Source organism: Salmo salar, chromosome 16 (genome assembly GCF_965601325.2).
Source record: "Salmo salar chromosome 16, fSalSal1, whole genome shotgun sequence".
Lineage (NCBI taxonomy): Eukaryota > Metazoa > Chordata > Actinopteri > Salmoniformes > Salmonidae > Salmo > Salmo salar.
Window position 1 is genome coordinate 34726254 of NC_138306.1, and position 26968 is coordinate 34753221.

Consider the following 26968-nt stretch of genomic DNA (forward strand, 5'->3'; position numbering starts at 1 on the left):
CCAAAAGAGTCGACATAGTCAGCAGCCAATATTCTGTAGCATTTCTAACTGATTAGAGAAAAACTCAGTGGCATGTATTCATGGATGCCAAGCGGAAGCCAGGCTTCCCCCTAAAAAATGACCATAAATGTCCTTAATTTCGCAATAGGCTGAATGTATTTCACCGGAGAAAGCATCCGAGCGAACGAAACAGCCCTTTGTCTCAGTATATGCAGGATATCTATCTGATGCTGTCTGGTCCAAAAGTGTATGGCATTGTTGCCGCCCGTAGCATTGAATGCAAGGGAAGCCAGCGAGCATTTGGCCTCCCTTGATATTTTTTTCAATAAAATAATAGCCAATCAGCATGTGCGCTCAGACCATGGTGCTTGCCTACGGAGCAGCAAGAAGAACTGCCCCTCCCTACCTTTAGACTATGCTCAAACTCAACACTCCAACCCAAGCGCTCCGTTCTGCCACCTCTGGTGTCTTGGCCCTCCCACCCCTATGGGAGTGCAGCTCCCGCTCAGCCCAGTCCAAGCTTTTCTCTGTCCTGGCACCGCAATGGTGGAAACAGCTTCCACCTAAAGCTAGGACAGCAGAGTTCCTGCACATCTTCCGAAAGCACCTGAAAACCTACCTCTTCAAGGTTCAGAGTATCTTAAATTATCCCCCTCCTCATCTCGACCCCCCCCCCCCCAAAAAAAAAAATTCCTGAACTAATCATATCAGAAGCTAAACATCATTGACAGAAAAAAAACTTGAATTGTTGCATCTTGTGTCGTTGACCTCAGGTGGCTAGCTAGCTAAAATCGGCCATAGCCATGGATGGAGATAGGGATTTAGAATTGTGGTTTTACTTAATTCTCCGTACTGGCCAATGATTATAATGGTGATTCTGATCCAACCATAAATTCACACACTGTGCCCCTGGCCTGAGAGAATGGAAGTTCAACATGTAGCTAGAAGAAGTAGTATAATATTGTTAACTAGCTGGCCTGGCGCATTGTTGCACATGAAAGGAAGTTAGGCTAGAAAGCAAGTGTTTTAGCCAGGTAGCCTAGGACAACCAAATCTAAAAGTGTGTACTGTATGACAGAGTCATAGACCAACATGAAAGAGGAGGATGGTATTGTGGTTTCTCTAGAAGTAGGGTGAGTCAACATGCTTATTCTACTTTCACGCACACCACACACTCACGCATGCACCCCCCCCCCCCCCCCCCCCCCCACAGAGAAATCTGTACCAAGGACAGCCATATCATATTAAGCTTACATTTATTGGACTAAATCGTTTTTGGTATCTTTTAGTTGTCACCATATTAGACTAAGCATAGGTGATTAGATATATGCGATTGTATACAAATGTAAGCAAGTTTTGAAATTATGTTTTAGTCAAATATTATATCTGTTTGGGCTTCTTGCGGTCAATTTGCTGTCTACAAATTATTTGTAATTATCTTCGGGCCCTCTGACCATCCGCTCAAGAAAGAAATTGACCAGTGGCTGAATCTAGTTGATGATCCCTGCTGTAGGTCATGTAACTGTTTGATACATGCAATATGTTTTGTGGACTTCACCGGACAGGTTGCTCTCCAGTTTTGCAATGCATGGTTGCTTCTGCAGTGGTCTATAGCTCCTTTCATCCTCTGTGTTAGTCAATTAATGCTTATTCAAGGTGTACAGTATTCTGTTTTAGTGGTTATTGTAGTTCAGGGAGGGAACCCAATAAATGGCTTTCCTCTACTAAAAAGGAACAGTCATTCTCATGTCAAGGTTACTGACTTTTTCTTCAGAGGTGTGTGCATGTGAAATGGTTTTCATCAATGTTCTTTTTTGGACTAAGGCTGTGTTTGACGATCCCTTTTGTGAGACGTCAATGTGGAAACTATCAACGATACGTGACTCAAGCAGATATTATCCATTGTGTTTTATTCAATCTACAGTAAATGGTTGGCCTCGTAATTACCAGACTGATTACCACTGCGCTATTACCATGAAGCGAACATCCATGTAAGCTAGCGAGATCAGACGGCATGTGAGGCTAGTAAATGGTAGAGTTGACTCTTGAATGTTGAGTAAGAGAGAGAGAAAGTAAGAGAGAGAGCTAGCAAACCACTCAGAGAGGGAGGTAGACAGAGAAGGTTGATCAACCATAAAGGGTAGTAGAGAGCTCTTATGGCTCAATTTGAAATATTTGATCTCTTAGTTTTTACAGTGATAAAGATAGAAAGATATCTAACCACTCAGAGAGAGGGAGAGAGAGAAAGGGAAAGAGAATTATGTACGCATGGAGAAGTGAGTGTTCTGATATCTGTAGTTTGTGAAGGCATGGCCAACTCAGCTAATTAACATGCTGTAATGGCGGACTGTGACAGCCAGTGATGTGCGCTGCGTGTAATTTTCTCACCAGAGAGCGAGAGAAACCCGTCTTCTCTCATTCTCCCTACCTTTAATAAGTAATTTTCCTCCAAATTAAATCACTGCCGCCTCTTAAAAACTCACACATTTTAAACTTTAGGAAATATTTAGAGTGATAGAAATCGCTAACTCATTTTTCGAACAAGCACAGAGCTGTGTACAGAATGCAATGCATTGCCACTGGGCTCCCATTAGCAGCTAGCTGCCTCCCTCTCAGGAATGGCACCGGGAAATTAGGGCAACGTGCCTGCCATTGATTCAGTTTGGACTGTGAAATTCTCTCGCTGCCTTTGGCTCGTTTTCTCAGGGCACCACATGCTTACGAGTGCATTACGAGTCATTCAGCAATGTATGCAGATTTAGCAAATAATGCTCAATGACTGTATTTTAAGTACATGAAAATTCTCCCTTCATTAATTTTGACCTTTGGGAGTGAGCTGCAGGCTCTTACATGTTAAAGTCTCCTATACACTCTTAGAAAAAAAGGTGCAATCTAGAACTTAAAAGTGTTCTTCTCCACAGAGGGTTCTTCATGGAACCCAAAAGTGTTCTCTTATGGGAACAGCCGAAGAACACTTTTGGAACCCTTTTTTCTAAGTATATAGGCTCCTACACATGCCATACCAGTGCGCTGTTCCTCTGGGGCCACAGGCTTTCATCCACATTGAGATACTAGTTAAGCATGTGCCATGGGGACGTGTGGGAGTTAATTCAGTCGACTCCACAGAACGTGTGTGAGACTATGGGGGGTAGTGCATGTGTTTCATAGTCCCATAGTAAGTAGTTGCTGGTATGTCTATCGGAGAAAGAAAGAGAGAGGAGTTACAGATTTGAGAAGTGAATTACCCAGCTATGCTAGGTAAAGTATGTTGTCACTGACTTCAGTCGTTGTCTTCTATCTATTGTCTTCTACAGCATTTGACTTATTCAGCACTATACAAAGCCCTGTCTTACTGCATTGCTGTAGCTGACTTGTTTCACCCACAATTTAAATTATCTCGGTTAGAGGTCCTGGGCTACAGACAAGTACTCATTCCAAGTACTTACACATAATAATCTCAGTTGATGTAAGGTCAAATGTTCTATTGTTTAATACAAATGCTTGTCAAAATAAGGCTGCCTGATAATTTGTAGAAGCTACTGAAATCGATGAGGTAAATTCGATACCCAAAGTATGTATGAATAATGAATTTATAGGTACAATGCATAATGGATGTGCAAACACACGGCCAGCGGACGGTGTGGCTTTCTTTAGCTATCTCTTAAATCACTGGTCTGGTATCTCTCATTCATCTGGCCCTGATTTAGAAATAAATCAACAGATAAAGCAGGAACAGTGTGTAATTAGAGAGCCTTGCATCATGACATGTTTTTCCACCAGCCAGAAGGGTCATCTCACCTCACCTCGCCAGAGACAGAGTTCTAGTCACATGGACAAAGAAAGAAGTAAAGAAATGTACTGTAGTACATAGAATTTGTGTACATTGTCTAAAACTCCAGTGAACATAGCTGTAAATGCATTTCTCTGTACAGCACCAGGAGTGTGTACTGTGAGATTAAGTGCAATTGACAGGGTGTAAACATTTGGAAGAAATGGAATGTTTGAAAACAACAGAGGTAAGAGTACAAGGCAAGCAGTGTCATTTAGCTGAGGTGTGTGTTGACTGTCACTGAGTTAGACTGGCAAATTAAAGCTATTTGATGGGGTGAGTTTGTGGTATTTGAAAAGTAATTGCATACAGTATGCACAGTCCTGCATTTGAAGTCGGGCTTCCTTTGTCTCCCATACAGATGATGGCGCTGTTCATACATTCTCCAAAGATCAGATGTGAGGTGCCTTGCTCACAGCTAATGTTATCTTAGTCACTCAGACATGGCACGCTGTGAGGTGTGTTTGTGTCAAGGAGAATATCAATAGGACTCACAGGGGGGCCTGTTTATAAATCCCTGTCTCCAAAGGAGGCCTTTTGTGTTCCTAAATATCCCTAAATGAATGTGTTATCTCATTTAGCTGTTACCCTATTCATGTTTTGTACTTTTGGTGTGTGTGCATGTGTGTGTGGGTGTGTGTGTAATTATCAGGATTAGTCTATGTGTTTTGTTTGTTAGTATTTTTAAGGTGTACTTAGTAATGTTAGGTGGCTTATTTAAACCACACATATGCTACGGTACAAAACACTGAAACATGAATGACTTTTGATGGTTCAGACAAGACGGATCAGATACACAGGACTAGATGGTATGTGTTTTTGAGTCTAGGTCATATACAGACATATATACTATATGTTGTTTATGATTTTTATGATTTTAACCTTTGTGTTTGTGTGGGACATGGTTTGCTGGAGAAGATGAGATTGTGAGTTTGCTCATGTGAGCACCATTAGTTGGGAGTCAGTTTTGCTGATGAAGACAGAGGTAGAGGAAATGGCCCCTCATAAAAATCCCCTGCTACTGTACTGTAGTCTGTGCTGCTGCTTCCACACCGACCACACAGTCGAGGAGAAAGGACAGAGGAGAAGAGTTGATAATGTATAGGGCCATTAGGTCTCTAACCCCTAACGCTCTCACTTCACCTTCTGTTCAATACTACCATTATGCCTTGTGCGCCTGGCCTGGGGCCCACCACTGGAGATGGAGAGATAGAAGAGATAGAAGAGATAGAGGGAGAGTGGATGACCTGTGTGATAGAGATGGGGAGAGATATCATGCATTACTAATAGTGAGGGGAGCAGGAGCAGCTCATGTGCTAGATAAGAGAAGAGAAGGGCACTGCCACCGGACCACTCTCTGTGATGGATACCTTGGGTCTGACTCTCAGGGGAATTATCCTGTTAGCTATTTCTATTGGACGGCAGAGAGGAAGCGGTTACATAAGTTATTCTGATGGTGTGAAACAGTGGACAGAGGTGACTGTGTGACTGTAATGTCAAGTGATGTCATACACTAATTCAATTTTTCTCATTTTAGTTTTAGAGTGTTCATTATCTCTTGAAATGACACTGATCCAGTCTGGGGTTAAACACTTTCAAGGTACCGGTACGTGACGTCTTCCGACAATATCTTCAGACAGTGCAGAGTACAATGAGCATACTGAGTAGCTCTCTGTCACGAATCCCACCGAAGGTGGCTCCCCTGCCTGTTCGAGTGGCGCTCGGCGGTCGTCGTTGCCGGCCTACTAGCCACCGCTGATCCCTTTTTCCTTTTCTGTTTGTTTAGTCTTATTGGTTGCACCTGTTCCCTATTGTGTTCTTGATTTGTGTTTATTTAAGCCTGCTTAGCCCACCCAGGTTTGTGCAGGATTACGTTTACTGTTGTGTTTATTTTGGATGTGCTGGCTTACGCCTTGTATTGTCTCTCCGGGCTGTTTTGCCCGTTGTACTGGGTTGGTCATTTGTTTTACGCGCCCGTTGGTTTTGGCGTTGACCGTTTTGTGACGGGAAGAATAAAGGTCGTTATACTTCACCTCTGCTCTCTGCGCCTGACTCTACCACCACTCCTAGTATCCTGTGACAGAATCCCGCACCAGTTATGGAGTCAGCAGGAGCAGCCGCACCCCCTCTCCCATCGATGCAGGAACGAGTCCTCCATCATATCAGCATTCTCCACCGGATCGGTTCGGCCATGGATCAAATGATGGAGAGGATGGACCGATGGGTGAAGAGTGGTCTCCCTACCTCATCCCCCGATCCTCTTCCCCCTCCACCTACTACCCTCCTCTGGCGTTCGGATCCGGGGCCCTACGCCTGGCTCTCCCCAGGGAGTATGATGGAGCGGCGGCTGGGTGCCAGGGGTTCCTGCTACAGCTGGAGTTGTACCTGGCTACCGTTCGTCCGACTCCCTCGGGAGAGGTCATGCCCTGGAGTGGGCCAACGCAGTGTGCTATGGCCCAGACTCGGCGAGGGACCCCGTGTTCACCCGCCGTTTCCGGGCCATGTTCGACCACCCACCAGAAGACCGGGCGGTGGGTGAATGGCTGTTCCACCTGCGGCAGGAGACGAGGAGCGCACAGGACTTTGCTCTGGAGTTCCGGACCTTGGCTGCTGGGGCGGGGTGGAATGACAGGGCCCTGATGGACCACTATCGTGGTAGCCTCTGGGAGGACGTCCGCCGGGAGCTAGCCTGTCGGGACACGACCGTCTCCCTAGACGAACTCATTGACATGTCCATTTGTCTCGACAACCTCCTGGCTGCCCGCGGGTGTCCAGAACGGGCCCTGTTGGTTCCACCTCCAGGCCCTCCGGCTCCCATCCCCATGGAGCTAGGGGGGGGGGGTCGCATCGAGGGGAACCGGAGGAGGAGGCTCCTTCTGTACCCGGTGTGGTCGGAGAGGACACACTGCCGACCGGTGCTGGAGGAGCTCCTCTGGGAATCGGGATGGCAGGCAGAGCACTCCTCGTTCACCCCAGGTGAGTAAGCACCAGCCTCACCCAGAGCTCCCTGTTGGCCATATGTTTGTGCTTATAACTTTTCCTGAGTTTTCTCCCTCTTTTCAGCATAAGGCGCTAGTTGATTCAGGCGCAGCTGGAAACTTTATGGATTGTGGGCTCGCATTAAGGCTAGGGATTCCCCTGGTGTCGTTGGACCAACCTTTCCTCGTGCACTCCTTAAATAGCCGACCATTAGGGTCAGGGCTGGTCAGGGAGGCCACGGTTCCACTGGACATGGTAACGCAGGGGGATCATGGGGAACGGATTAGTCTCTTCCTCATTGATTCGCCTGCGTTTCCGGTGGTGCTGGGGATTCCCTGGCTGGCCAATCACAATCCTGATATTTCATGGAGACAGGGGGCGCTCAGAGGGTGGTCAGAGGAGTGTTCAGGCAGGTGTAAGGGAGTTTCCATCGGTGCGACGACGGTGGAGAGTCCAGACCAGGTTTCCACTGTGTGCATTCCCTCTGAATATGCCGATTTGGCTATCGCCTTCTGTAAGAAGAGGGCGACCCGATTACCACCTCATCGACGAGGGGATTGCGCGATAAACCTCCAGGTAAACGCTACACTTCCCAGGAGTCACGTGTACCCATTGTCACAAGAGGAAACGTTGGCTATGGAGACATATATCACAGAATCTCTGAGACAGGGGTACATTCGGCACTCCATGTCACCCGTCTCCTCGAGTTTCTTTTTCGTTAAGAAAAAGGAGGGAGGTCTGCGTCCGTGCATTGGTTATCGAGGTCTAAATTCCATCACAGTGGGGTTTAGTTACCCGCTACCTCTCAACCATTCGGAGGTGGAATCATTTCACGGAGCGCGTTTTTTCACTAAACTGGACCTCAGGAGTGCGTACAATCTGGTGCGTATTCGGGGAGGAGATGAGTGGAATCCCACGTTTAGTACCACATCGGGCCACTATGAGTACCTCGCCATGCCGTATGGGTTAAAGAATGCTCCAGCTGTTTTTCAATCCTTTGTCGACGAGATTCTCAGGGACCTGCATGGGCAGGATGTGTTGGTGTATATTGATGACATCCTGATCTATTCCGCCACATGCCCCGCGCATGTATCCCTGGTGTGCAAGGCGCTTGGGCGACTGCTGGAGCATGACCTGTACGTTAACCTCTCTAGGGTAGGTGGCACCAAATCGTCCCACCTACGTAACAGCCAGTGTAATCCCGTGGCGCGTTATTCGAAAAACCTCAAAAATGCAAAAACTTCAATTTTTCAAACATATGACTATTTTACACCATTTTAAAGACAAGACTTTCGTTAATCTAACCACACTGTCCGATTTCAAAAAGGCTTTACAACGAAAGCAAAACCTTAGATTATGTCAGCAGAGTACCCAGCCAGAAATAATCAGACACCCATTTTTCAAGCTAGCATATAATGTCACATAAACCCAAACCACAGCTAAATGCAGCACTAACCTTTGATGATCTTCATCAGATGACAACCCTAGGACATTATGTTATACAATACATGCATGTTGTGTTCAATCAAGTTCATATTTATATCAAAAACCAGCTTTTTACATTAGCATGTGACTAGCATTCCCACCGAACACTGCCGGTGAATTTACTAAATTACTCACGATAAACGTTCACAAAAAGCATAACAATTATTTTAAGAATTATAGATACAGAACTCCTCTATGCACTCGATATGTCCGATTTTAAAATAGCTTTTCGGTGAAAGCACATTTTGCAATATTCTCAGTAGATAGCCCGGCATCACAGGGCTAGCTATTTAGACACCCAGCAAGTTTAGCACTCACCAAAGTCAGATTTACTATAAGAAAAATGTTATTACCTTTGCTGTCTTCGTCAGAATGCACTCCCAGGACTTCTACTTCAATAACAAATGTTGGTTTGGTTCAAAATAATCCATAGTTATATACAATCAGCGGCGTTTTGTTTGTGCGTTCAAGACACTATCCGAAAGGGTAAATAAGGGTGACGAGCATGGCGCAATTCGTGACAAAAAAATTCTAAATATTCCATTACCGTACTTCGAAGCATGTCAACCGCTGTTTAAAATCAATTTTTATGCCATTTTTCTCATAAAAAAGCGATAATATTCCGACCGGGAATCTGCGTTTAGGTAAACAGACGAAAGAAAGTAAAGCATTCGGTCGACTCGGGCACGCGCCTAAGCCCATAGTACTCTGATCGGCCACTTGCCAAAAGCGATAATGTGTTTCAGCCAGAGGCTGCCTCGATATCGTTCAGCTTTTCCCGGGCTCTGAGAGCCTATGGGAGCCGTAGGAAGTGTCACGTTAGAGCAAAGATCCTCAGTCTTCAATAAAAAGAGCCAAGATGAAACACAACTTGTCAGACAGGCCACTTCCTGCATGGAATCACTCATAGTGGAGGTGGACGCGTCCGAGACTAGGGTGGGGGCCGTGCTATCACAGCGCTCGGGCACGCCACCAAAACTCCGCGCTTGCGCTTTCTTTTCTCGGAAGCTCGGTCCGGGGGACCGGGAGTTGTTAGCTGTAGTCAAAGCTCTGAAAGTGTGGAGACACTGGCTTGAGGGGGCTAAGCACCCTTTCCTCATCTGGACTGACCACCATAATCTCGAGTACATCCGGGCAGCTAGGAGACTGAATCCCCGTCAGGCCAGGTGGGCCATGTTCTTTACCCGATTTCGTTTCACAATCTCCTATCGGCCAGGCTCCTTAACCTGTTAGGGCTAGGGGGCAGTATTTGCACGGCTGGATAAAAAAATGTACCCGATTTAGTCTGGTTACTAATCCTACCCAGTAACTAGAATATGCATATACTTATTATATATGGATAGAAAACACCCTAAAGTTTCTAAAACTGTTTGAATGGTGTCTGTGAGTATAACAGAACTCATTTGGCAGGCAAAACCCTGAGACAGATTCTGACAGGAAGTGAATACCTGATGTGTTGTATTACCTTTAAACCTATGCCATTGAAAAACACAGGGGCTGAGGAATATTTTGGCACTTCCTATTGCTTCCACTAGATGTCACCAGCCTTTACAAAGTGTTTTGAGTCTTCTGGAGGGAGATCTGACCGAACAAGAGCCATGGAACGATGATGGCCCATTAGACACCTGGCGCGGGAGTTCATGTTGGGTACCCTCATTCCAATACGTTATAAAAGACAATGCATTCGTCCACCTTGAATATTATTCATGTTCTGGTTAAAAAAGGCCCTAATGATTTATGCTATACAACGTTTGACATGTTTGAACGAACGTAAATATATTTTTTCCCCTCGTTCATGAAGTGAAGTCCGGCGGGCTTAGATCATGTGCTAACAAGACGGAGATTTTTGGACATAAATGATGAGCTTTTTTGAACAAAACTACATTCGTTATGGACCTGTGATACCTGGAAGTGACATCTGATGAAGAGAATCAAAGGTAATGGATTATTTACATAGTATTTTCGATTTTAGATCTCCCCAACATGGCGGCTAGTCTGTATCGCAACGCGTATTTTTCTGGGCGCAGTGCTCAGATTATTGCAAAGTGTGATTTCCCAGTAAGGTTATTTTTAAATCTGGCAAGTTGATTGCGTTCAAGAGATGTAAATCTATAATTCTTTAAATGACAATATAATATTTTACCAATGTTTTCTAATTTTAATTATTTAATTTGTGGTGCTGACTTGAATGCCGGTTATTGGAGGGAAACGATTTCCTGAACATCAACGCCACAGTAAAACGCTGTTTTTGGATATAAATATGAACTTGATAGAACTAAAAATGCATGCATTGTCTAACACAATGTCCTAGGAGTGTCATCTGTTGGAGATTGTAAAAGGTTAGTGCATAATTTTAGCTGATTTTATGGTTTTGGTGACGCCTGTCTTTGAATTGGCACAACATTACACACAACTCTTGTAAATGTACTATCCTAACATACTCTAAATTTATGCTTTCGCCGTAAAACCTTTTTGAAATCGTACTGTCACGAATCCCACCGAAGGTGGCTCCCCTGCCTGCTCGAGCGGCGCTTGTCGGTCGTCGTCGCCGGCCTACTAGCCACCGCTGATCCCTTTTTCCTTTTCTGTTTGTTTAGTCTTATTGGTTGCACCTGTTCCCTATTGTGTTCTTGATTTGTGTTTATTTAAGCCTGCTTAGCCCGCCCAGGTTTGTGCGTGATTACGTTTACTGTTGTGTTTATTTTGGATGTGCTGGCTTACGCCTTGTATTCTCTCTTTGGACTGTTTTGCCCGTTGTACTGGGTTGGTCATTTGTTTTACGCGCCCGTTGGTTTTGGCGTTGACCGTTTTGTGCCGGGAAGAATAAAGGTCGTTATACTTCACCTCTGCTCTCTGCGCCTGACTCTACCACCACTCCTAGTATCCCGTGACACTCTCCATATAAACTATGGGGCAGGTAGGGAAGAATTAACATTAAGGCTTCTCATTTCAACATTGAAGTGTACGACACATAGTGCTAAATTGGATCTCAGACATGGGTGGGTATGTTAACTAAGCAGAGCTGGGCTCACACTCTGACTCATAGTAATTCAATCAGCTTCCTTGTGTCAGATGTTGGAATTTGTTTGTTTCGCCTGTGCTCTGCTAAGCCGCAGAGGTCCCGCTGGTGAGGGGTTGACAGACTGGGCCCATACAGCAGCGTAAGGAGATGTTGAATACATAAATAAATGATATGGGCCTGTGGGGGGAGGGCTCTCAACTTTTCTTATAGGAAGAGCCAATGAAGCTCCACCCTTTTGCATAGAGATATCACAGTGAGAAACCAGGAGCTGTATGGCAGAGGAAGGCAGGATAAGCACCACAACACTGAGGGCTTATGTACAGTCTGTCTCCAGGAGCTCCAGAGCCTGATAGAGGCTGGCAGGCAGACCAGGCAGCACAGCAGGCTACCAGGCAGGACAGCAGGCTGGATGGAGGGAGGGAGTGCCTTTCATCACACAGGTCCCTGATACAGTGTCAAGAGCTAGGAGGGGAGAGAAGTGGAGGTGGATCGAGGGAGAGAAGGGGACATTGTGAAGAGGGAAGATAGGGAGAGATAAATAACTATGGTGAATGAAAGAATCCATAGTTTGATGAGAGCACACTCTAGAGTCATTCTGGGAAGTGAGTGAGGAGTCCCACTGCGCAAAAACTGGTTGAATCAACATTGTTTCAATATCATTTCAACCCCCAAAAAATATTTTTATGACAATGAAAAGTCATTGGATTTGCAAAAAGTCATCACCAAAGGGCATTTTGTCTTTTTTTTCACCTAACTTTTAACCTAAATCCAATGACATCCAATGACCAAAAAATGTTTTGTTGTTTTCACATTAAATTCACAACAGACAACTCAACTAAATGTAAATCCAAACTAGATGTTGAACTGATGTGTGCGCCCAGTGGGGTGAGTGAGTTTGAGATGCTTCCTGTGGTTTGGAGCTTACTAGGACCTCTTCATATCTGAGAACAGGCCTAATGTGTCCTCTCATTGTGTCTTCTCACTGGTAACATGGCAGAGCAGGTCTCTAACACCAGATCCATCCATTTCATTCAGGAACAGGAACAGCCACTCATCTCTCCTGCTGGTTGAGAGTAATTGCGGACCATGGGCAACAAAACGCAATGTAATTACCCCCCCTGCACAGAGCCTAGGACTGATGTTTCAAAGTCTCTCTCTAAGTGACATTTTCACTTCAGCGGGAGATAAATGCTTGCGACATCATTTGGCTGAAAATTACAGTCGTTAACTTTCATCACTGTCCATCTATTCATTACATTATAAGTTCTGCTGCTGTAGTGTTGTGAAATTGAGAGAGAGAGAGAAAACAGAGGCAAATGGAATAGCACTAGATTTGCACCACTTTCTGTTTTTTTTTTACATAGAGTTTACAGTGCTTTAAGTGGAATATCATTGGAAACAATGTAGTCACTGCTTTATTTGTTACGTGCCTATGTGCCGAGTGTGTGTGTGTTTGAGTCCGAGAATAAATACATAAACTACTCTTGTTCATACAAAATACTCTTTTTTTTACACATTTTCAACCACTTGATTGACCTCTTCTTCTCATACATTAATCTCTCAGGTGTTTAACACGCAATCAGGTACTCTATACTTTCACATGTCTATCTACCCGTGTTCATCCCGCATAAACCCTGCAATGCCAACTGGATGAGTGAAATACTCTTGTGACCTTTGAACTCCTGTCCTGACCCTTGTGTGTCCTGCCTGCAGCTGGAGGTGTCTGTTACAGACCTGAATGGGAAGCTGGTGGAGGGTCCTGTAGCCCTGCTCGTGGACGTCAATGACCAGAATGACAACAGGCCCATCTTCAAGGAGACCCGCTACGCTGGGGAGGTGCTGGAGGGCTCACCTACAGGTAGGAGATGCTGCTCTCTCTGCTTTTCTATGGCCATGTTGGGTAATATTAATTAGTGCACACTGCTGCCAACATTTTGCAATGGAAAAGGAAAACAAGCGTTTCTTATTGGACACGTTATTGGAGACTCTCCCCATTTCAGCCGTTTGGTTCCTACTGAAGACAACCCTGGGTCAAGGGAAAGCTAGTATGAAGATGGTGACTGAGTGTCATTATCGACTGTCTGCTACCGCCAGCAGTAACCATTCTTTGACTAGACTTCATAGTGTTGAATTAATGGTGGTCTCTGTGAAAGCAGCTGAGGGGACAAAAGAGAGACAGGAACATTTTGGTAGTAATTACTTTGTCATATTGATTATTTGTGCTCAGTACTTGAGAACATAATTGTTCTCAAGTGCTTCTTCAATTTTCAAAGACATACACTGACACATTTTGAAAAAACCCATGAATGTGTCAGAATAATGCACGTGCTTCGTACACACCTTGGCAAGAAATGTGACCATAGAAAGATGAACATCATCAGTTGAGCTTTTCATTCCTTTCCTCCTTTTACGAGGTTATTGTTGTTGTCTTTTTGTTGTTCAATGAATCACACAGGAAGCAGACCATTTGGAAAGTGGATGAAATCTCCTCACTCTTCTTTCCACTTCTATGGGCTGCAGAAATTCGAAAGTCAGTGAGAGAGAGCAGAGCCCTTAGAGGTCTGAACTCATTCCACCATATCACATTTCCTCTGTGGTCTCCAGCTGGCCCTGTCTGGGGCTCTGCTGCTCTGCTATCCCCGGCTCCGGCCCCTCTCCCTCGTTTGCTACTCGCCCTCTCTGGGCTGGTTACTGTAGCAATCTCAAACACTGTGGTTTAGACCAGTCACAAGGCACCTCACCCTCCCTTACCACTCACTCAGCTGTCACTATGTGTGTGTGTGTGTGTGTGTGTGTGTGTGTGTGTGTGTGTGTGTGTGTGTGTGTGTGTGTGTGTGTGTGTGTGTGTGTGTGTGTGTGTGTGTGTGTGTGTGTGTGTGTGTGTGTGTGTGTGTGTGTGTGTGTGTGTGTGTGTGTGTGTGTGTGTGTGTGGGTGTGTGTGTGTGTGTGGGTGCGTGTGTGCACATATATGTATGGCCGTGTGTAATAGTGTGTGTGTTTGTGAGAGACAGAGAAAAAGACAGAGAGAGAGAGAGTGAGTTTGCACAACACAAAAGGGTAACTCACCAGAACTTCCAGGATTACGACTTCCCTGGAGCGGATCCTTTGTTTGCTCTTCCCAGAGCAATTTAACTTATTCCAGAGGCTGACCCAAAACAACACAGGCGAAGGAGAGTTACTCGAGGCGGTCTTCTGATCCAACTTAGGAAGCGTGCACACCACACACCGCTCCTGAGTATTTTACTCGCTAATGTCCAATCTCTGGATAATACAATTGATGAGCTCAAGGTGAGAGTTGCTTTTCAGAGAGACACCAGGGATTGTAACATACTCTGCTTCACGGAAACATGGCACTCTCTGTTTGACTCTTTAAAGCCAGTTGGGTTCTCAGTATATCGCGCCGACAGGAACAAACATCTTTCCGGGAAGCAGAAGGGTGGAGGTATTTGTTTTATGATTAACGACTTACGGTGTAACTGTGATAACATACAGGAACTCAAGTCCTTCTGTTCACCCGACCTAGAATATCTCACAATCAAATGCCGTCCGTACTATCTCCCGAGAGAATTTTTGTCAATAATAGCCACAGAGGTCTATATCCCCCCAAAGCGGACACCACGGCGGCCCTCAAAGAACTTCACTGGACTTTATGCAAATTGGAAACCACATATCCTGAGGCTGCATTTATTGTAGCTGGGGATTTTAACAAAGTGAATTTGAGGAAAAGGCTACCGAAATTCAAAACGCTCGACCATTTCTATACTACCTTCCATAATGCATATAAGGCCCTCCTTCACCCTCCATTCGTGAAATTGGACCACGATTTCATCTTGCTCCCTTCTATAGGCAGAAACTCAAACAGGAAGCAACCGTGGTAAGGACTATTCAACGCTGGTCTGACCAATCGGAATCCACGATTCAAGATTGTTTTGATCACGCGGACTGGGATATGTTCAGAGTAGCTTCAGAAAATAATATCGACACATATACCGATACGGTGAATGAGTTTATCAGGAAGTTCATAGGAGATGTTGTACCCACTGTGACTATTAAAACCTACCCCAACCAGAAACCGTGGATAGATGGGAGCATTCGTGCAAAACTGAAAGCGCGAACCACCGCATTTAACCATGGCAAGAATATGGAAGAATACAAACCGTGTAGTTATTCCCTCCCCAAAGCAATCAAACAGGCTAAACGTTGGTATAGGGACAAAGTTGAGACCCAGTTCAACGGCTCAGACATGAGACGTTTGTGGCAGGGTCTACAGACAATCACGGATTATAAAAGGAAAACCAGCCACATCGCGTACACCGACGTCTTGCTTCCGGACAGACTGAACACCTTCTTTGCTCGCTTTGAGGATAATACAGTGCCACCGACGTGGCCCGCTATCAAGGACTGTGGGCTCTCCTTCTCCGTGGCCGACGTGAGTAAGACATTTAAGCGTGTTAACCCTCGCAAGGCTGCTGGCCCAGATGGTATCCCAAGCCACATCCTCAGAGCATGCATAGACCAGCTGGCTGGTGTGTTCACAGATATATTCGATCTCTCCCTTTCCCAGTCTGTTGTCCCCACATGCTTCAAGATAGCCACCATTGTCCCTGTACCTAAGAAAGCAAAGGTAATTGAACAAAATGACTATCGCCCCGTAGCACTCACTTCTGTCATCATGAAGTGCTTTGAGAGTCTAGTTAAGGATTACATCACCTCCACCTTACCTGCCACCCTAGACCCACTTCAATTTGCTTACCGCCCCAATAGAACCACAGACGATGCAATCGCCACCACACTGCCCTCTCCCATCTGGATAAGAGGCATACAATGGCTTGCGAAAGTATTCACCCCCTTGGCATTTTTCCTGTTTTGTTGCCTTACAACCTGGAATTAAAATACATTTTGGGGGGGTTTCTATCATTTGATTTACACAACATGCCTATAACTTTGAAGATGCAAAATATATTTTATTGTGAAACAAATAAAGAATTAAGACAAGAAAACTGCATAACAATTCATTGCGTAACTATTCACCCCCCCAATGTCAATACTTTGTAGAGTCCCCGTACGTCCCTATAAGCTTGGCACATCTAGCCACTGGGATTTTTGCCCATTCTTCAAGGCAAAATTGCTTCAGCTCCTTCAAGTTGGATGGGTTCCGCTGGTGTACAGCAAACTTTAAGTCATACCACAGGTTCTCAATTTGATTGAGGTCTGGCCTGTCCAAGACATTTACATGTTTCCCCTTAAACCACTCGGGTGTTGCTTCAGCAGTATGTTTAGGGTCATTGTCCTGCTGGAAGGTGAACCTCCATCCCAGTCTCAAATCTCTGGAAGACTGAAACAGGTTTCCCTCAAGAATTTCCCTGTATTTAGCGTCATCCATCATTCCTTCAATTCGGACCAGTTTCCCAGTCCCTGCCGATGGAAAAACATCCCCACAGCATGAAGCTGCCATCACCATGCTTTACTGTGGGGATGGTGTTCTCAGGGTGATGAGAGGTGTTGCGTTTGCGCCAGACATAGTGTTTTCCTTGATGGCCAAAAAGCTCAATTTTAGTCTCATCTGACCAGAGTACCTTCTTCCATATGTTTGGGGAGTCTCCTACATGCCTTTTGGTGAACACCAAACGTGTTTGTTTATTTGTTTCCTTAAGAAATTGCTTTTTTCTGGACACCCTTATGTAAAGCCCAGGTCTGTGGAGTGCACAGCTTCAAGTGGTCCTATGGACAGATACTCCAATCTCTGCTGTGGAGCTTTGCAGCTCCTTCAGGGTTATCATTGGCCTCTTTGTTGCCTCTCTGATTAATGCACTCCTTGCCTGGTCTGTGAGTTTTGGTGGGCGGCTCTCTCTTGGCAGGTTTTTTTGTGGTGCCATATTGTTTCCATTTTTAAATAATGGATTTAATGGTGCTCTGTGGGATTTTCTAAGTTTCTGATATTTTTTTATAACCCAACCCTGTACATTTTGGTCTTCATGGTGCCGCTTGTTTGGTGGTGCCCCTTGCTAAGTGGTGTTGCAGCCTCTGGGGCCTTTCAGAACAGGTGTATATATACTGAGATCATGTGACAGATCATGTGATAATTAGATTGCACACAGGTGGACTTTATTTAACAAAATATGTGACTTCTGAAGGTAATTGGTTGCACCAGATCTTATTTAGGGGCTTCATAGCAAAGGACGTGAATACGTATGCATTCCGTCTGTTTCTCAAACTAGAGACTCTAATGTACTTGTCCTCAAGCTCAGTTGTGCACCGGGGCCTTCCACTCCTCTTTCTATTCTGGTTAGAGCCAGTTTGCACTGTTCTGTGAAAGGAGTTGTACACAGCATTGTACGAGATCTTCAGTTTCTTGGCAATTTATCGCATGGAATAGCCTTCGTTTCTCAGAACAACAATAGACTAACGAGTTTCAGAAGAAAGGTCTTTGTTTCTGGCCATTTTGAGCCTGTAATTGAACCCTCAAATGCTAATACTCCAGATACTCAACTAGTCTAAAGAAGGCCAGTTTTATTGCTTCTTTAATCAACACAACAGTTTTCAGCTGTGCTAACGTAATTGCAAAAGGGTTTTCTAATGATCAATTAGCTTTTTAAAATGATAAACTTGGATTAGCTAACACAACGTGCCATTGGAACACAGGAGTGATGGTTGCTGATAATGGGCCTCTGTGCACCTATATAGATATTGCATAACAAAAACAGCCCTTTCCAGCTACAATAGTCATTTACAACATTAACCATGTCTGCACTGTATTTCTGATCAATTTGATGTTATTTTAATGGACAAAAAATGTGCTTTACTTTCAAAAACAAGGACATTTCAAAGTGACCCCAAACTTTTGACTGGTAGTATATATGTATCCTTAACCTCTATGGGCTAGGTGGGACGCAGGCGTCCCCCCCGTGGTGCACTCCATCAACAGCAGGTGCATTTCAAGAGCGGCAGTAGTCTACGATCAGCTCCTTTGTCTTGCTCACATTGAGAGAGAGGTTGTTGTCCTGGCACCACACTGCCAGTTCTCTGATCTCCTCTCTATCGGCTGTCTCATTGTTGTCGATGATCAGGCCTACCACTGTTGTGTCGTCAGCAAACTTAATTCATTCCTTACTTAGAATTACGTGCATCTTGGGTATATGTTGTGAAAATGTTAGATATTACTTGTTAGATATTACTGCACTGTCGGAGCTAGAAGCACAAGCATTTCGCTACACCCGCAATAACATCTTCTAAACAGTGTATGTGACCAATAAAATTTGATTCGATTTGAGATGATATCAGGTCCTTGTGCTCTTATCATTAGCACACCAATATGGATGGGCACAGCTATTTGAATATCTGAACAGACGTTGGTATTTGAATACATTGCGAAAGTATTCATTTTTGAGTGAAATAAAGAATTCTTATCAATGAAAATCACATCAAATCAAAAGGCTTTGTCTCAATTAAATAAAATGATCTATGTGACATTGCTACACACAAGGATATAGCATGCCATTTGATACACTTAATTTAATAAAATAACAAACTTTAGAATTTCATTTTTTTTACGTATTCCCCATAAAAAGACATAGGCTACCTAATAGCCTACACTGCTTTAATTAACGTGTGTAGCTTGTTGCTGTTGGCACTACAGAGGCTCCATGTGTAGCAACATGAAGTGGGAGATCTACAATCAATGCAAAATGGAATAACAATTACGAAATTAAGTTAGCTAAATGAGAAGTAGTAGGTCACAACGAGCAACCGACAGGTGGGCTGTTGTTTAATCTGAATGGAACGTTGTAGACAAGGATGGGTATCGCAACAAAATAGCCTCTGGGTATCTTAGCTAGCTTCTTTACATCGATTTGATGCTGTAAAGACCGGCACTGCCAGATGGGATGATAGATAATTTATGGCATTTACAAGTTTGTCTAACTAACGCGATTCAGTGGCTACTTTTTCTCTCTCTCCCTCAGGTGTCACACACACTGCTGGCCCCTGCCCAACTTTCTTAATGCGCAGCCTGTGCGACTCAGGAGAGATGTGCTGCAGCTGTTACGTAGGCTGCGCAGTAAGCAAGTGTCCAAGTATAAACAATAACACAAAACATCAGAACTGTCCGGAAATCCGAAGAATTGTTATGATATTATTTGCATAGTGAAATGATTTCAAATGCCTATCCCTACACACAAACAAATATACTGTACATAACACTATGTACAGTATACTATGTACAGAAGATGAGGGAGGAAAGTCAGCAGGCAAAGTGAGAAATGAATCCCACAGTCAGTAGAGTAATGCAGTGTTATTCCCCATGGTGACAATAGTCTTCAACTGCACCGTTTGGCTGTATGGATGCATACAGCTTGGCTAATGAAGTCATAATGATGTTAAACTCTCATTGGGGTAGTAAAACAGTAGGCACAGAGCTCTTGGTTGCACATTGAACTAATATCAAGAACCAAAGCAGGTTTTTCTAATAGCCAAAGGTCCAAATGATGGAATTACTTTAGATATCCCTGTAGCTCTTAGTAAAGTTATGGTTTAAAGCCTTGCAGTGAATTGGGTGGGATTCAGGAATATGACAGATACCCAGCGGGCTAGGTTTTTATTGGGATATGGAGGTTCAGGCCAAAATACAGATGAATCATCTTAGTTAAAAGTGTGAATCCTTTTACTAAGACAAGTTAAGGTTTTGCAAATTCCACTGCATTAACATTTCAGAACTACACTACATGAACAAAAGTATGTGGACACCTGTTCATTGAACATCTCATTCCAAAATCATGGGCATTAATATTGAGTTGGTCCATCCTTGCTGCTATAACAGCCATTCAGCCAAAAGAGCATTAGTGAGGTCGGGCACTGATGTCGGCGATTACGCCTGGCTCGCAGTCGGCATTCCAATTCATCGCAAAGGTGTTTGATGGCATTGAGGTCAGGGCTCTGTGCCAGCCGGTCAAGTTCTTCCACACCGATCTCGACAAACCATTTCTGTATGGACCTCGCTTTATTCACGGGGTTATTGTCATTCTGAAACTACAAAGGGCCTTCCCCATACTGTTGCCACAATGTTGGAAGCACAGAATCATTTAGAATGTTATTGTATGCTGTAGTGTTAAAATGTTCCTTCACTGGAACGAAGGGGCCTAGCCCTAACCATTATTACTCCTCCCAAAACTTTAAAGCTGGCACTATGCATTCGTGCAGGTAGCTTTGTCATGGCATTCGTCCGTCGGACTGCCAGATGGTGGCCTGATTCATCACTCCAGAGAACGTGTTTCCAGTACTCTGGAGTCCAATGGCGGCAAGCTTTACACCACTCCAGCCGGCGCTTGGCATTGCACATGGTGATCTTAGGCTTGTGTGTGGCTGCTTGGCCGTGGAAAACCATTTCATGAAGCTCCCAACGAACAGTTATTGTGCTGACGTTGCTTCCAGAGGAAGTTTGGAACTCGGTAGTGTGTGTTGCAACCGAGGACAGACAATGTTTACACGCTATGCACTTCAGCACTCTGCGGTCCCGTTCTGTGAGCTTATGTGACCTACCACTTTGTGGCTGAGCCGTTGTTACTCCTAGACATTTCCACTTCACAATAACAACACTTACGGTTGACCGGGACAGCTCTAGTAGGGCAGAAATTTGACAAATTGACTTGTTAGAAAGGTGTCATCCTATGACGATGTCACGCTGAAAGTCACTGACCTCTTCAGTAACGTCCATTCTACTGCCAGTGTTTTTCAATGGAGATTACATGGCTGTATGCTTGATTATATACACCTGTCAGCAACGGGTGTGACTAAAATAGCCGAATCAACTCATTTGAAGGTGTGTCCACATACTTTTGGCTATGTTGTGTAGTTTCCTGCCTAGTTTGGATTCGATTTATTCTACAAAGTAGAATCAGGTCCTCCGAGTGACTCGCTTTAATAAGATTGAAGCTGATTTGTTTTATTTGCTATGATATGTTTCAAAAACGCTCTGGTCTTGATTTAATTTCACTATATTTTCATAACATCTCTTTGGCGCAGTTGCCATGGTAAATCAAATTGAGATGAGGGATCTGACTGATGATGTACAGAGGAGACAATTAAATCCTGCTCTCATTTCACTGCTACAGCTCTCAGGGTTGTTGGAAGCGGGTTATGGGGGGGCAGGTGGGATACGTTTTCAGTCAATCACACACAGTGCCAGTAGAATGTAATGAGATGAATTTAGTGCACTTTGCCCCTGCTCCTGAGAGGTGGCACCAGGCAAGGTGTACCGTAGTTATTTAGCTAGGCGTCTATGTGGACAGGGGTGGGTGTGAGATGAGGTTAATGGGATCAGTCTCATAATTATGCCCCTGCCAATACCATCCTAATCAGGACCCAACCCCACAGCCTCACACTCAAAATGCCCCCATGTCATTCAGCAAATGACCACTGACTGCATCATTAATCATAGAGGTGGACAGGTCCTAGACGAGTCCTGGACCTCTGGCCTGTCCTGTCCTGTCATCAATATGGACTTCCCAGGAGGAGGGGTCCAATCAGAGACCTTACAACCCTACTGCTGGCCTCAAACATGCTCCCCAGGGTTAACCCTTACCCTCCCATAAAATTACATTACTGTAACACACAACCTGTAGAGGAGTTAATTTGTTTGTTTGATTTCGATATTAATGTGTGAGGAGCAAGCATGTGTTTGTGTGCTTTCCAAAATCGAATACTGTAGTATACTGTAGAATACTACACTACACACTAACATGTGTAGTACTTACTATAGAAGTTAGTAGTATACTGTAGAATACTATAGTAAATACTACAGTATTATCTGCAAAAACACTACAGTTAATAAATAATAAACTATGTTATAAACTGGGTGGTTTGAGCCCTGAATACTGATTGGCTGACAGACGTGGTATATCAGACGAATACCACGGGTATGACAAAACATTTATTTTTACTGCTCTAATTACTGTACATTGGTTACCAGTTTATAATAGCAATAAGGCACCTCGGGGGTTTGTGATATATGGCCAATATGCCACTGCTAAGGGCTGTATCCAAAAACACTACAGTACATTCTACAGTATACTACAGGCCGCACAAAACACTACAGTAAATACTACAGTATACTACAAACTGAAAAACAATACATGAATTACTATAGAATATACTACAGTTTTTATATTATCGTTAACTTTAATTGCTGCAGTATACTACAATGAATACTACAGTAAAGAGAATATAAACACTAGAGTGAATACTGTAGTATTTAGGCCTTCTATAGTATTATTTCATGTGGGTTGCCTTATTTTATTTACCTCACTCTTTACCCTACATATGTTCTGCAATATTCCACACCATATTTCTTCAAGAATAACTTAACCATACCACAGCATACTTAGTATAGTTGCCCCCAAACAAACCCTCTAAACTACCATGGAAATTATGTTTGTGTGGAGTGTGTGTTTTACTGTAGTATGTGATAATACAGTATGGTGATGTATGTGATGTGTGGTGTGTTTGTCTCTGTTGTGGGGGCCAGCAGGCAACAGGGGAGGCTGCAGGGGACAAAGGCTCACTGCTCCTGACATTTCTGTGCAAACTGATAACTGAGCAACCCCAAGCCCAGCTCTCCTGGCAAGCCTTTCTCCCCTTCTGTTTACTTACCCACACTCCTTTTCAGTTCCATTTTTACTCTTTCTATCTTACTCCTCTCTCACTGCCATGCATGCCCCAAGGTTGTTTGTACATTTCGACATGCACTCTCGTTTGCTTTTTGTTTTTACTCTCTCAATTTCTCCTATACCCCAAGCACCCCATCTTTTTTGACAGCCTTAGAATAGTTGGTCTGCCTTGCTACAGTTCATGAAAATATTTACAGTACATCTTCAAGGTATCTGTGTGGAATAAAGTGCATGCCTCTATTTGGCCATTTGTGTTGGGGGTGGGTGTTTTTCTATATCTGCCCTCAGTACTCAGGCCATGTTTGTTTTTTGTCAGCTAAGTATTTAAACAAATCCTTCTCATGAAATTGAACATGATGAGGAATAAATGAACATATTCCAGATAACTGGGTTTGTGCAAGTTTTACCATCAAATGTGTGTCTCTATCAGAAGTAATTATCGCCGAGGCTCCAGCTGTGAGAATGGATGTGAAGGATGCATCTGCATTCCTCTACGCAGTCTGACTCTGCTTTGCTCTCGGCTCAGTTTCCCAAAAGCATCTTAAGGCTAAGTTAATCGTAAGAACCTTCGTAGGAGCATCGCTAAATCTCCAAGCTGTTTTTCAAAACCATTGGTACTAAAGTTGCAATTGAAAATGCTTCTTATTTACTGACTGCCTCAGACCACTCGTAGAACAGATATGTGCGTTGTCAGATAATTTTTTGCCCTTCCGTGTCACTTTATAAACAGAAGATCTCTCCAATAACTTCAGAACGCAGTTGACTAGAAATACAAAAGTTGCCAATGTCTGCAATTGTTAGGCTACAAACAACAAAGGATGATTCAAATGAAAACCGAGATTATTGTATTAAAATATAAATATAGTAGGCTACATAGGCCTGTATATTACAATTATATTGAAATCATTTTCAAGCTCACTCAATTGATTTCTAATTTGCTATTTGTAGGCTACTGTCTGTACCGCAATATATTTCATGATGTTTAACAACATGTGTGCAATAGAGTAGGCTAAAAACATTTGGGATCCATGTAGAACCCTCTGTGGAAAGGGGTCTACATGGACCCATAAAGAGTTCTACCTGGAACCAGAAGGGTTTAACCAGGAACCAAAAAGGTTTATTCAAAGAGTTATCCTATGAGGACAGCCGAAGAACCCTTTTAGGTTCTAGATAGCACCTTTTTTTTCTACGAGTGTAGGTGATAATATATCTCTTGGAGCTGATCAGCATTGTGGAATAATTCTAATTTTGAGGTAAGATGTATCGACACATGCTCCAACGACACAGTTAGCAAATGTTTTTTCTGCATGGTGTTTTGAGAAACACGTTACATCTTTGGCCGTTGTAAGAACGATGAATCGGTAACACACTGGTAGCCCTAAGTTCGATCGCTATCATGAGAGAGAGACTATATACAGTTCATTCAGAAAGTATTCAGACCCCTTACTTTTTCCACATTTTGTTACTTTACAGTGTTATTCTAAAAAGGATTCCATAGTTTTCTCCCCCTCATAAAAGTCTACACACAATACCCCATAATGACAAAGCAAAAACAGGTTTTTAGAAATGTGTGAAACTGTATAAAAAACAACTGAAATATCACATTTACATAAGTATTCAGACCCTTTACTCAGTACTTTGTTGAAGCACCATTGGCAGCAATCACAGCCTCGAGTCTTCTTGGTTATGACACTACGAGCTTGGCACACCCGATTTTGGGAAGTTTCTCCCATTCTTCTCTGTAGGTCCTCTCAACGTCTGTCAGGTTGGATGGGGAGCATCACTGCACAGCTCTAGGAAGAGTATAGGGGGTTCCAAACTTCTCTCATTTAAGAATGATGGAAGCCACTGTGTTATTGGGGACCTTCAATGCTGCAGAAATGTTTTAGTACCCTTCCCCTGATCTGTGCCTCGACACAATCCTGTCTCTGAGCTCTACGGACAATTTCTTTGACCGCATGGCTTGGTTTTTGCTCTGACATGCACTGTAACCTGTGGGACCTTAAATAGACAGGTGTGTGCCTATCCAATTAATGTCTAATCAATTTAATTTACCACAGGTGGACTCCAATTAAGTTGTAGAAAGGATCATCTCAAGGATGATCAATGGAAACAGGAGTCTCATAGCAAAGGTTCTGAATACTTTTGTGAATAAGGCATGTTTTTATTTGTAATACATTTGCAAACATTTAAAAAAAAACTGTTTTAGCTTTGTCATTATGGGGTATTGTGGGTAGATTGATGAGGATTGTTATTGATTTAATCAAATTTAGAATAAGGCTGTAACGTAACAAAATGTAGAAGGGGTCTGAATACTTTCCGAATGCACTGTATATGAAGACTATACGAATGGCGTAACATGTACAGGTTGACACGGGAACAGGACTCCGTCAGGAATGGGAGGGAAGTTCTAGAGTCAAGTTCTGAACGTGACAGAATCGGCAGTTCAAAGGAATGGGCAGTATAGGAATATTATATTTTTTTATATAAAAAAAAAAACATGTGTAGGCCTAATATAGATTACATAATATAGATTATTTATCCATATACAGTAATAGACAATCTTTACTGAGCAACAGCCAAACGGAGCAGCTGCTATGGCTGCCATATATACAGTGATTGATGATGGCTAATCACATGCAGAGCAGGGGACAGACAGACAAGCAGCTAACAGAGGATGTTATTTCTGCGATTAAAAATGAGCACGGGATGGGACAGATTATTATCAGGATGGGACAGGAAAGTTCCCGGGTTATGAAACTGTTGTAGGATCAAGATAGTACAATAAAAAACTTCAAATGTGCAGTTTGAACTACTACAGGAAAGGATGTTGCAGGCTAGGTCAGTGCTGCCTCCTCTCAATGGTAACTCAAGTCGAAGGCCATCCAGGGTACTGCAATTAGCAAATAAATTCTCTTTATAGCTTCTTCTGTGTGTTATTTTTTTATAAAAGGACATACATCTGGTCTATTAGAAGTAATTATGCTTCCAGTACCGCAGTCAGCCTTGAACTTCCATGGCTTCAATGAGAGGGGCCAGTCATTCTTCTCTGACACACACAAACACACTCACAGACGATGGTCAGGGCAAAGCTATTGTGTACTCTTTTGCACGATCCACTAACATTGCATCAGCTAACATCATAATAATAAACGCAATTTAGTAGATGCTTTTATCCAATGCAGCTTACAGTTATGCGTGCATACATTTTGTGTATGGATGGCCCTGGTGTTACGCATGCCTCTAGGAAGAGGGAACGTAACACCCTCCTACAACTCAACTCCACGTGGTGTGAAAGAGGTATGGGACTGTAGGTGCGAGTAAGGATGACAAAAGGCAGAGAATTACCGTTTACTGAGAATTTATTCCGTTGCACGGTAATTTTGGGGAAAAGGGGCTGGACAGAACCAAAGCAAAGAAAGTAAATATCAAAGCCCCCTCTCCTATCTTACCTGCCTACCCACTACTTACCCATCTAGCACCACCTGGTGCACTAACCAAAATACAGGGGATGGTCCGACCAGGTCTTACCTAGTGTGCATAGACAGTGAATATGACTGATTATGTATGCCCGCGGGCCTCATGCCCAAGCACTCCCTAGGTGCCTTCCCCTTCCCCCCTGGGAACAAATGAAAGAATATTATAAACAATTTCAATAATCAAAACCACTTCATCCTATCGGCTACACACATACCTCAGAAGCAGCGGCTACACAATACTTAACAAAAAACTCTGAGCAACAACTAACACAGAATTAACCATCAGCTCTCTCAGCAACAACTAACATAATATAACCATCTCTGTTAGCAACAACCAACATGATATAACCCTCAGCCATCAGCCTCCTCTCTCAGCAATCATCTGGTTCTCTTCTGAGCAACAGAGCACTGGCTTATATTGGTTCAGAAGGAGTCTGTAATTGAAGACAGCTGCGTCCTGCCGAGGGGGCGGGGTCAGCTCTCCAATCATCAATGGGGGCCGACCAATCAGCTG

General features: G+C 43.7%; 1 protein-coding gene across 1 annotated transcript in view; it reads left to right on the forward strand.

The window, feature by feature from the left end:
* The window catches only part of LOC106573702 (cadherin-13-like), a 422569-nt gene that overhangs the window by 57127 nt on the left and 338474 nt on the right, over positions 1 to 26968 (forward strand). Inside the window, exon 2 of the mRNA XM_014148994.3 lies at positions 13029 to 13173. Coding sequence (XP_014004469.2) covers positions 13029 to 13173 — 145 coding nt within the window. The remainder of the gene's footprint in view (positions 1 to 13028; positions 13174 to 26968) is intronic.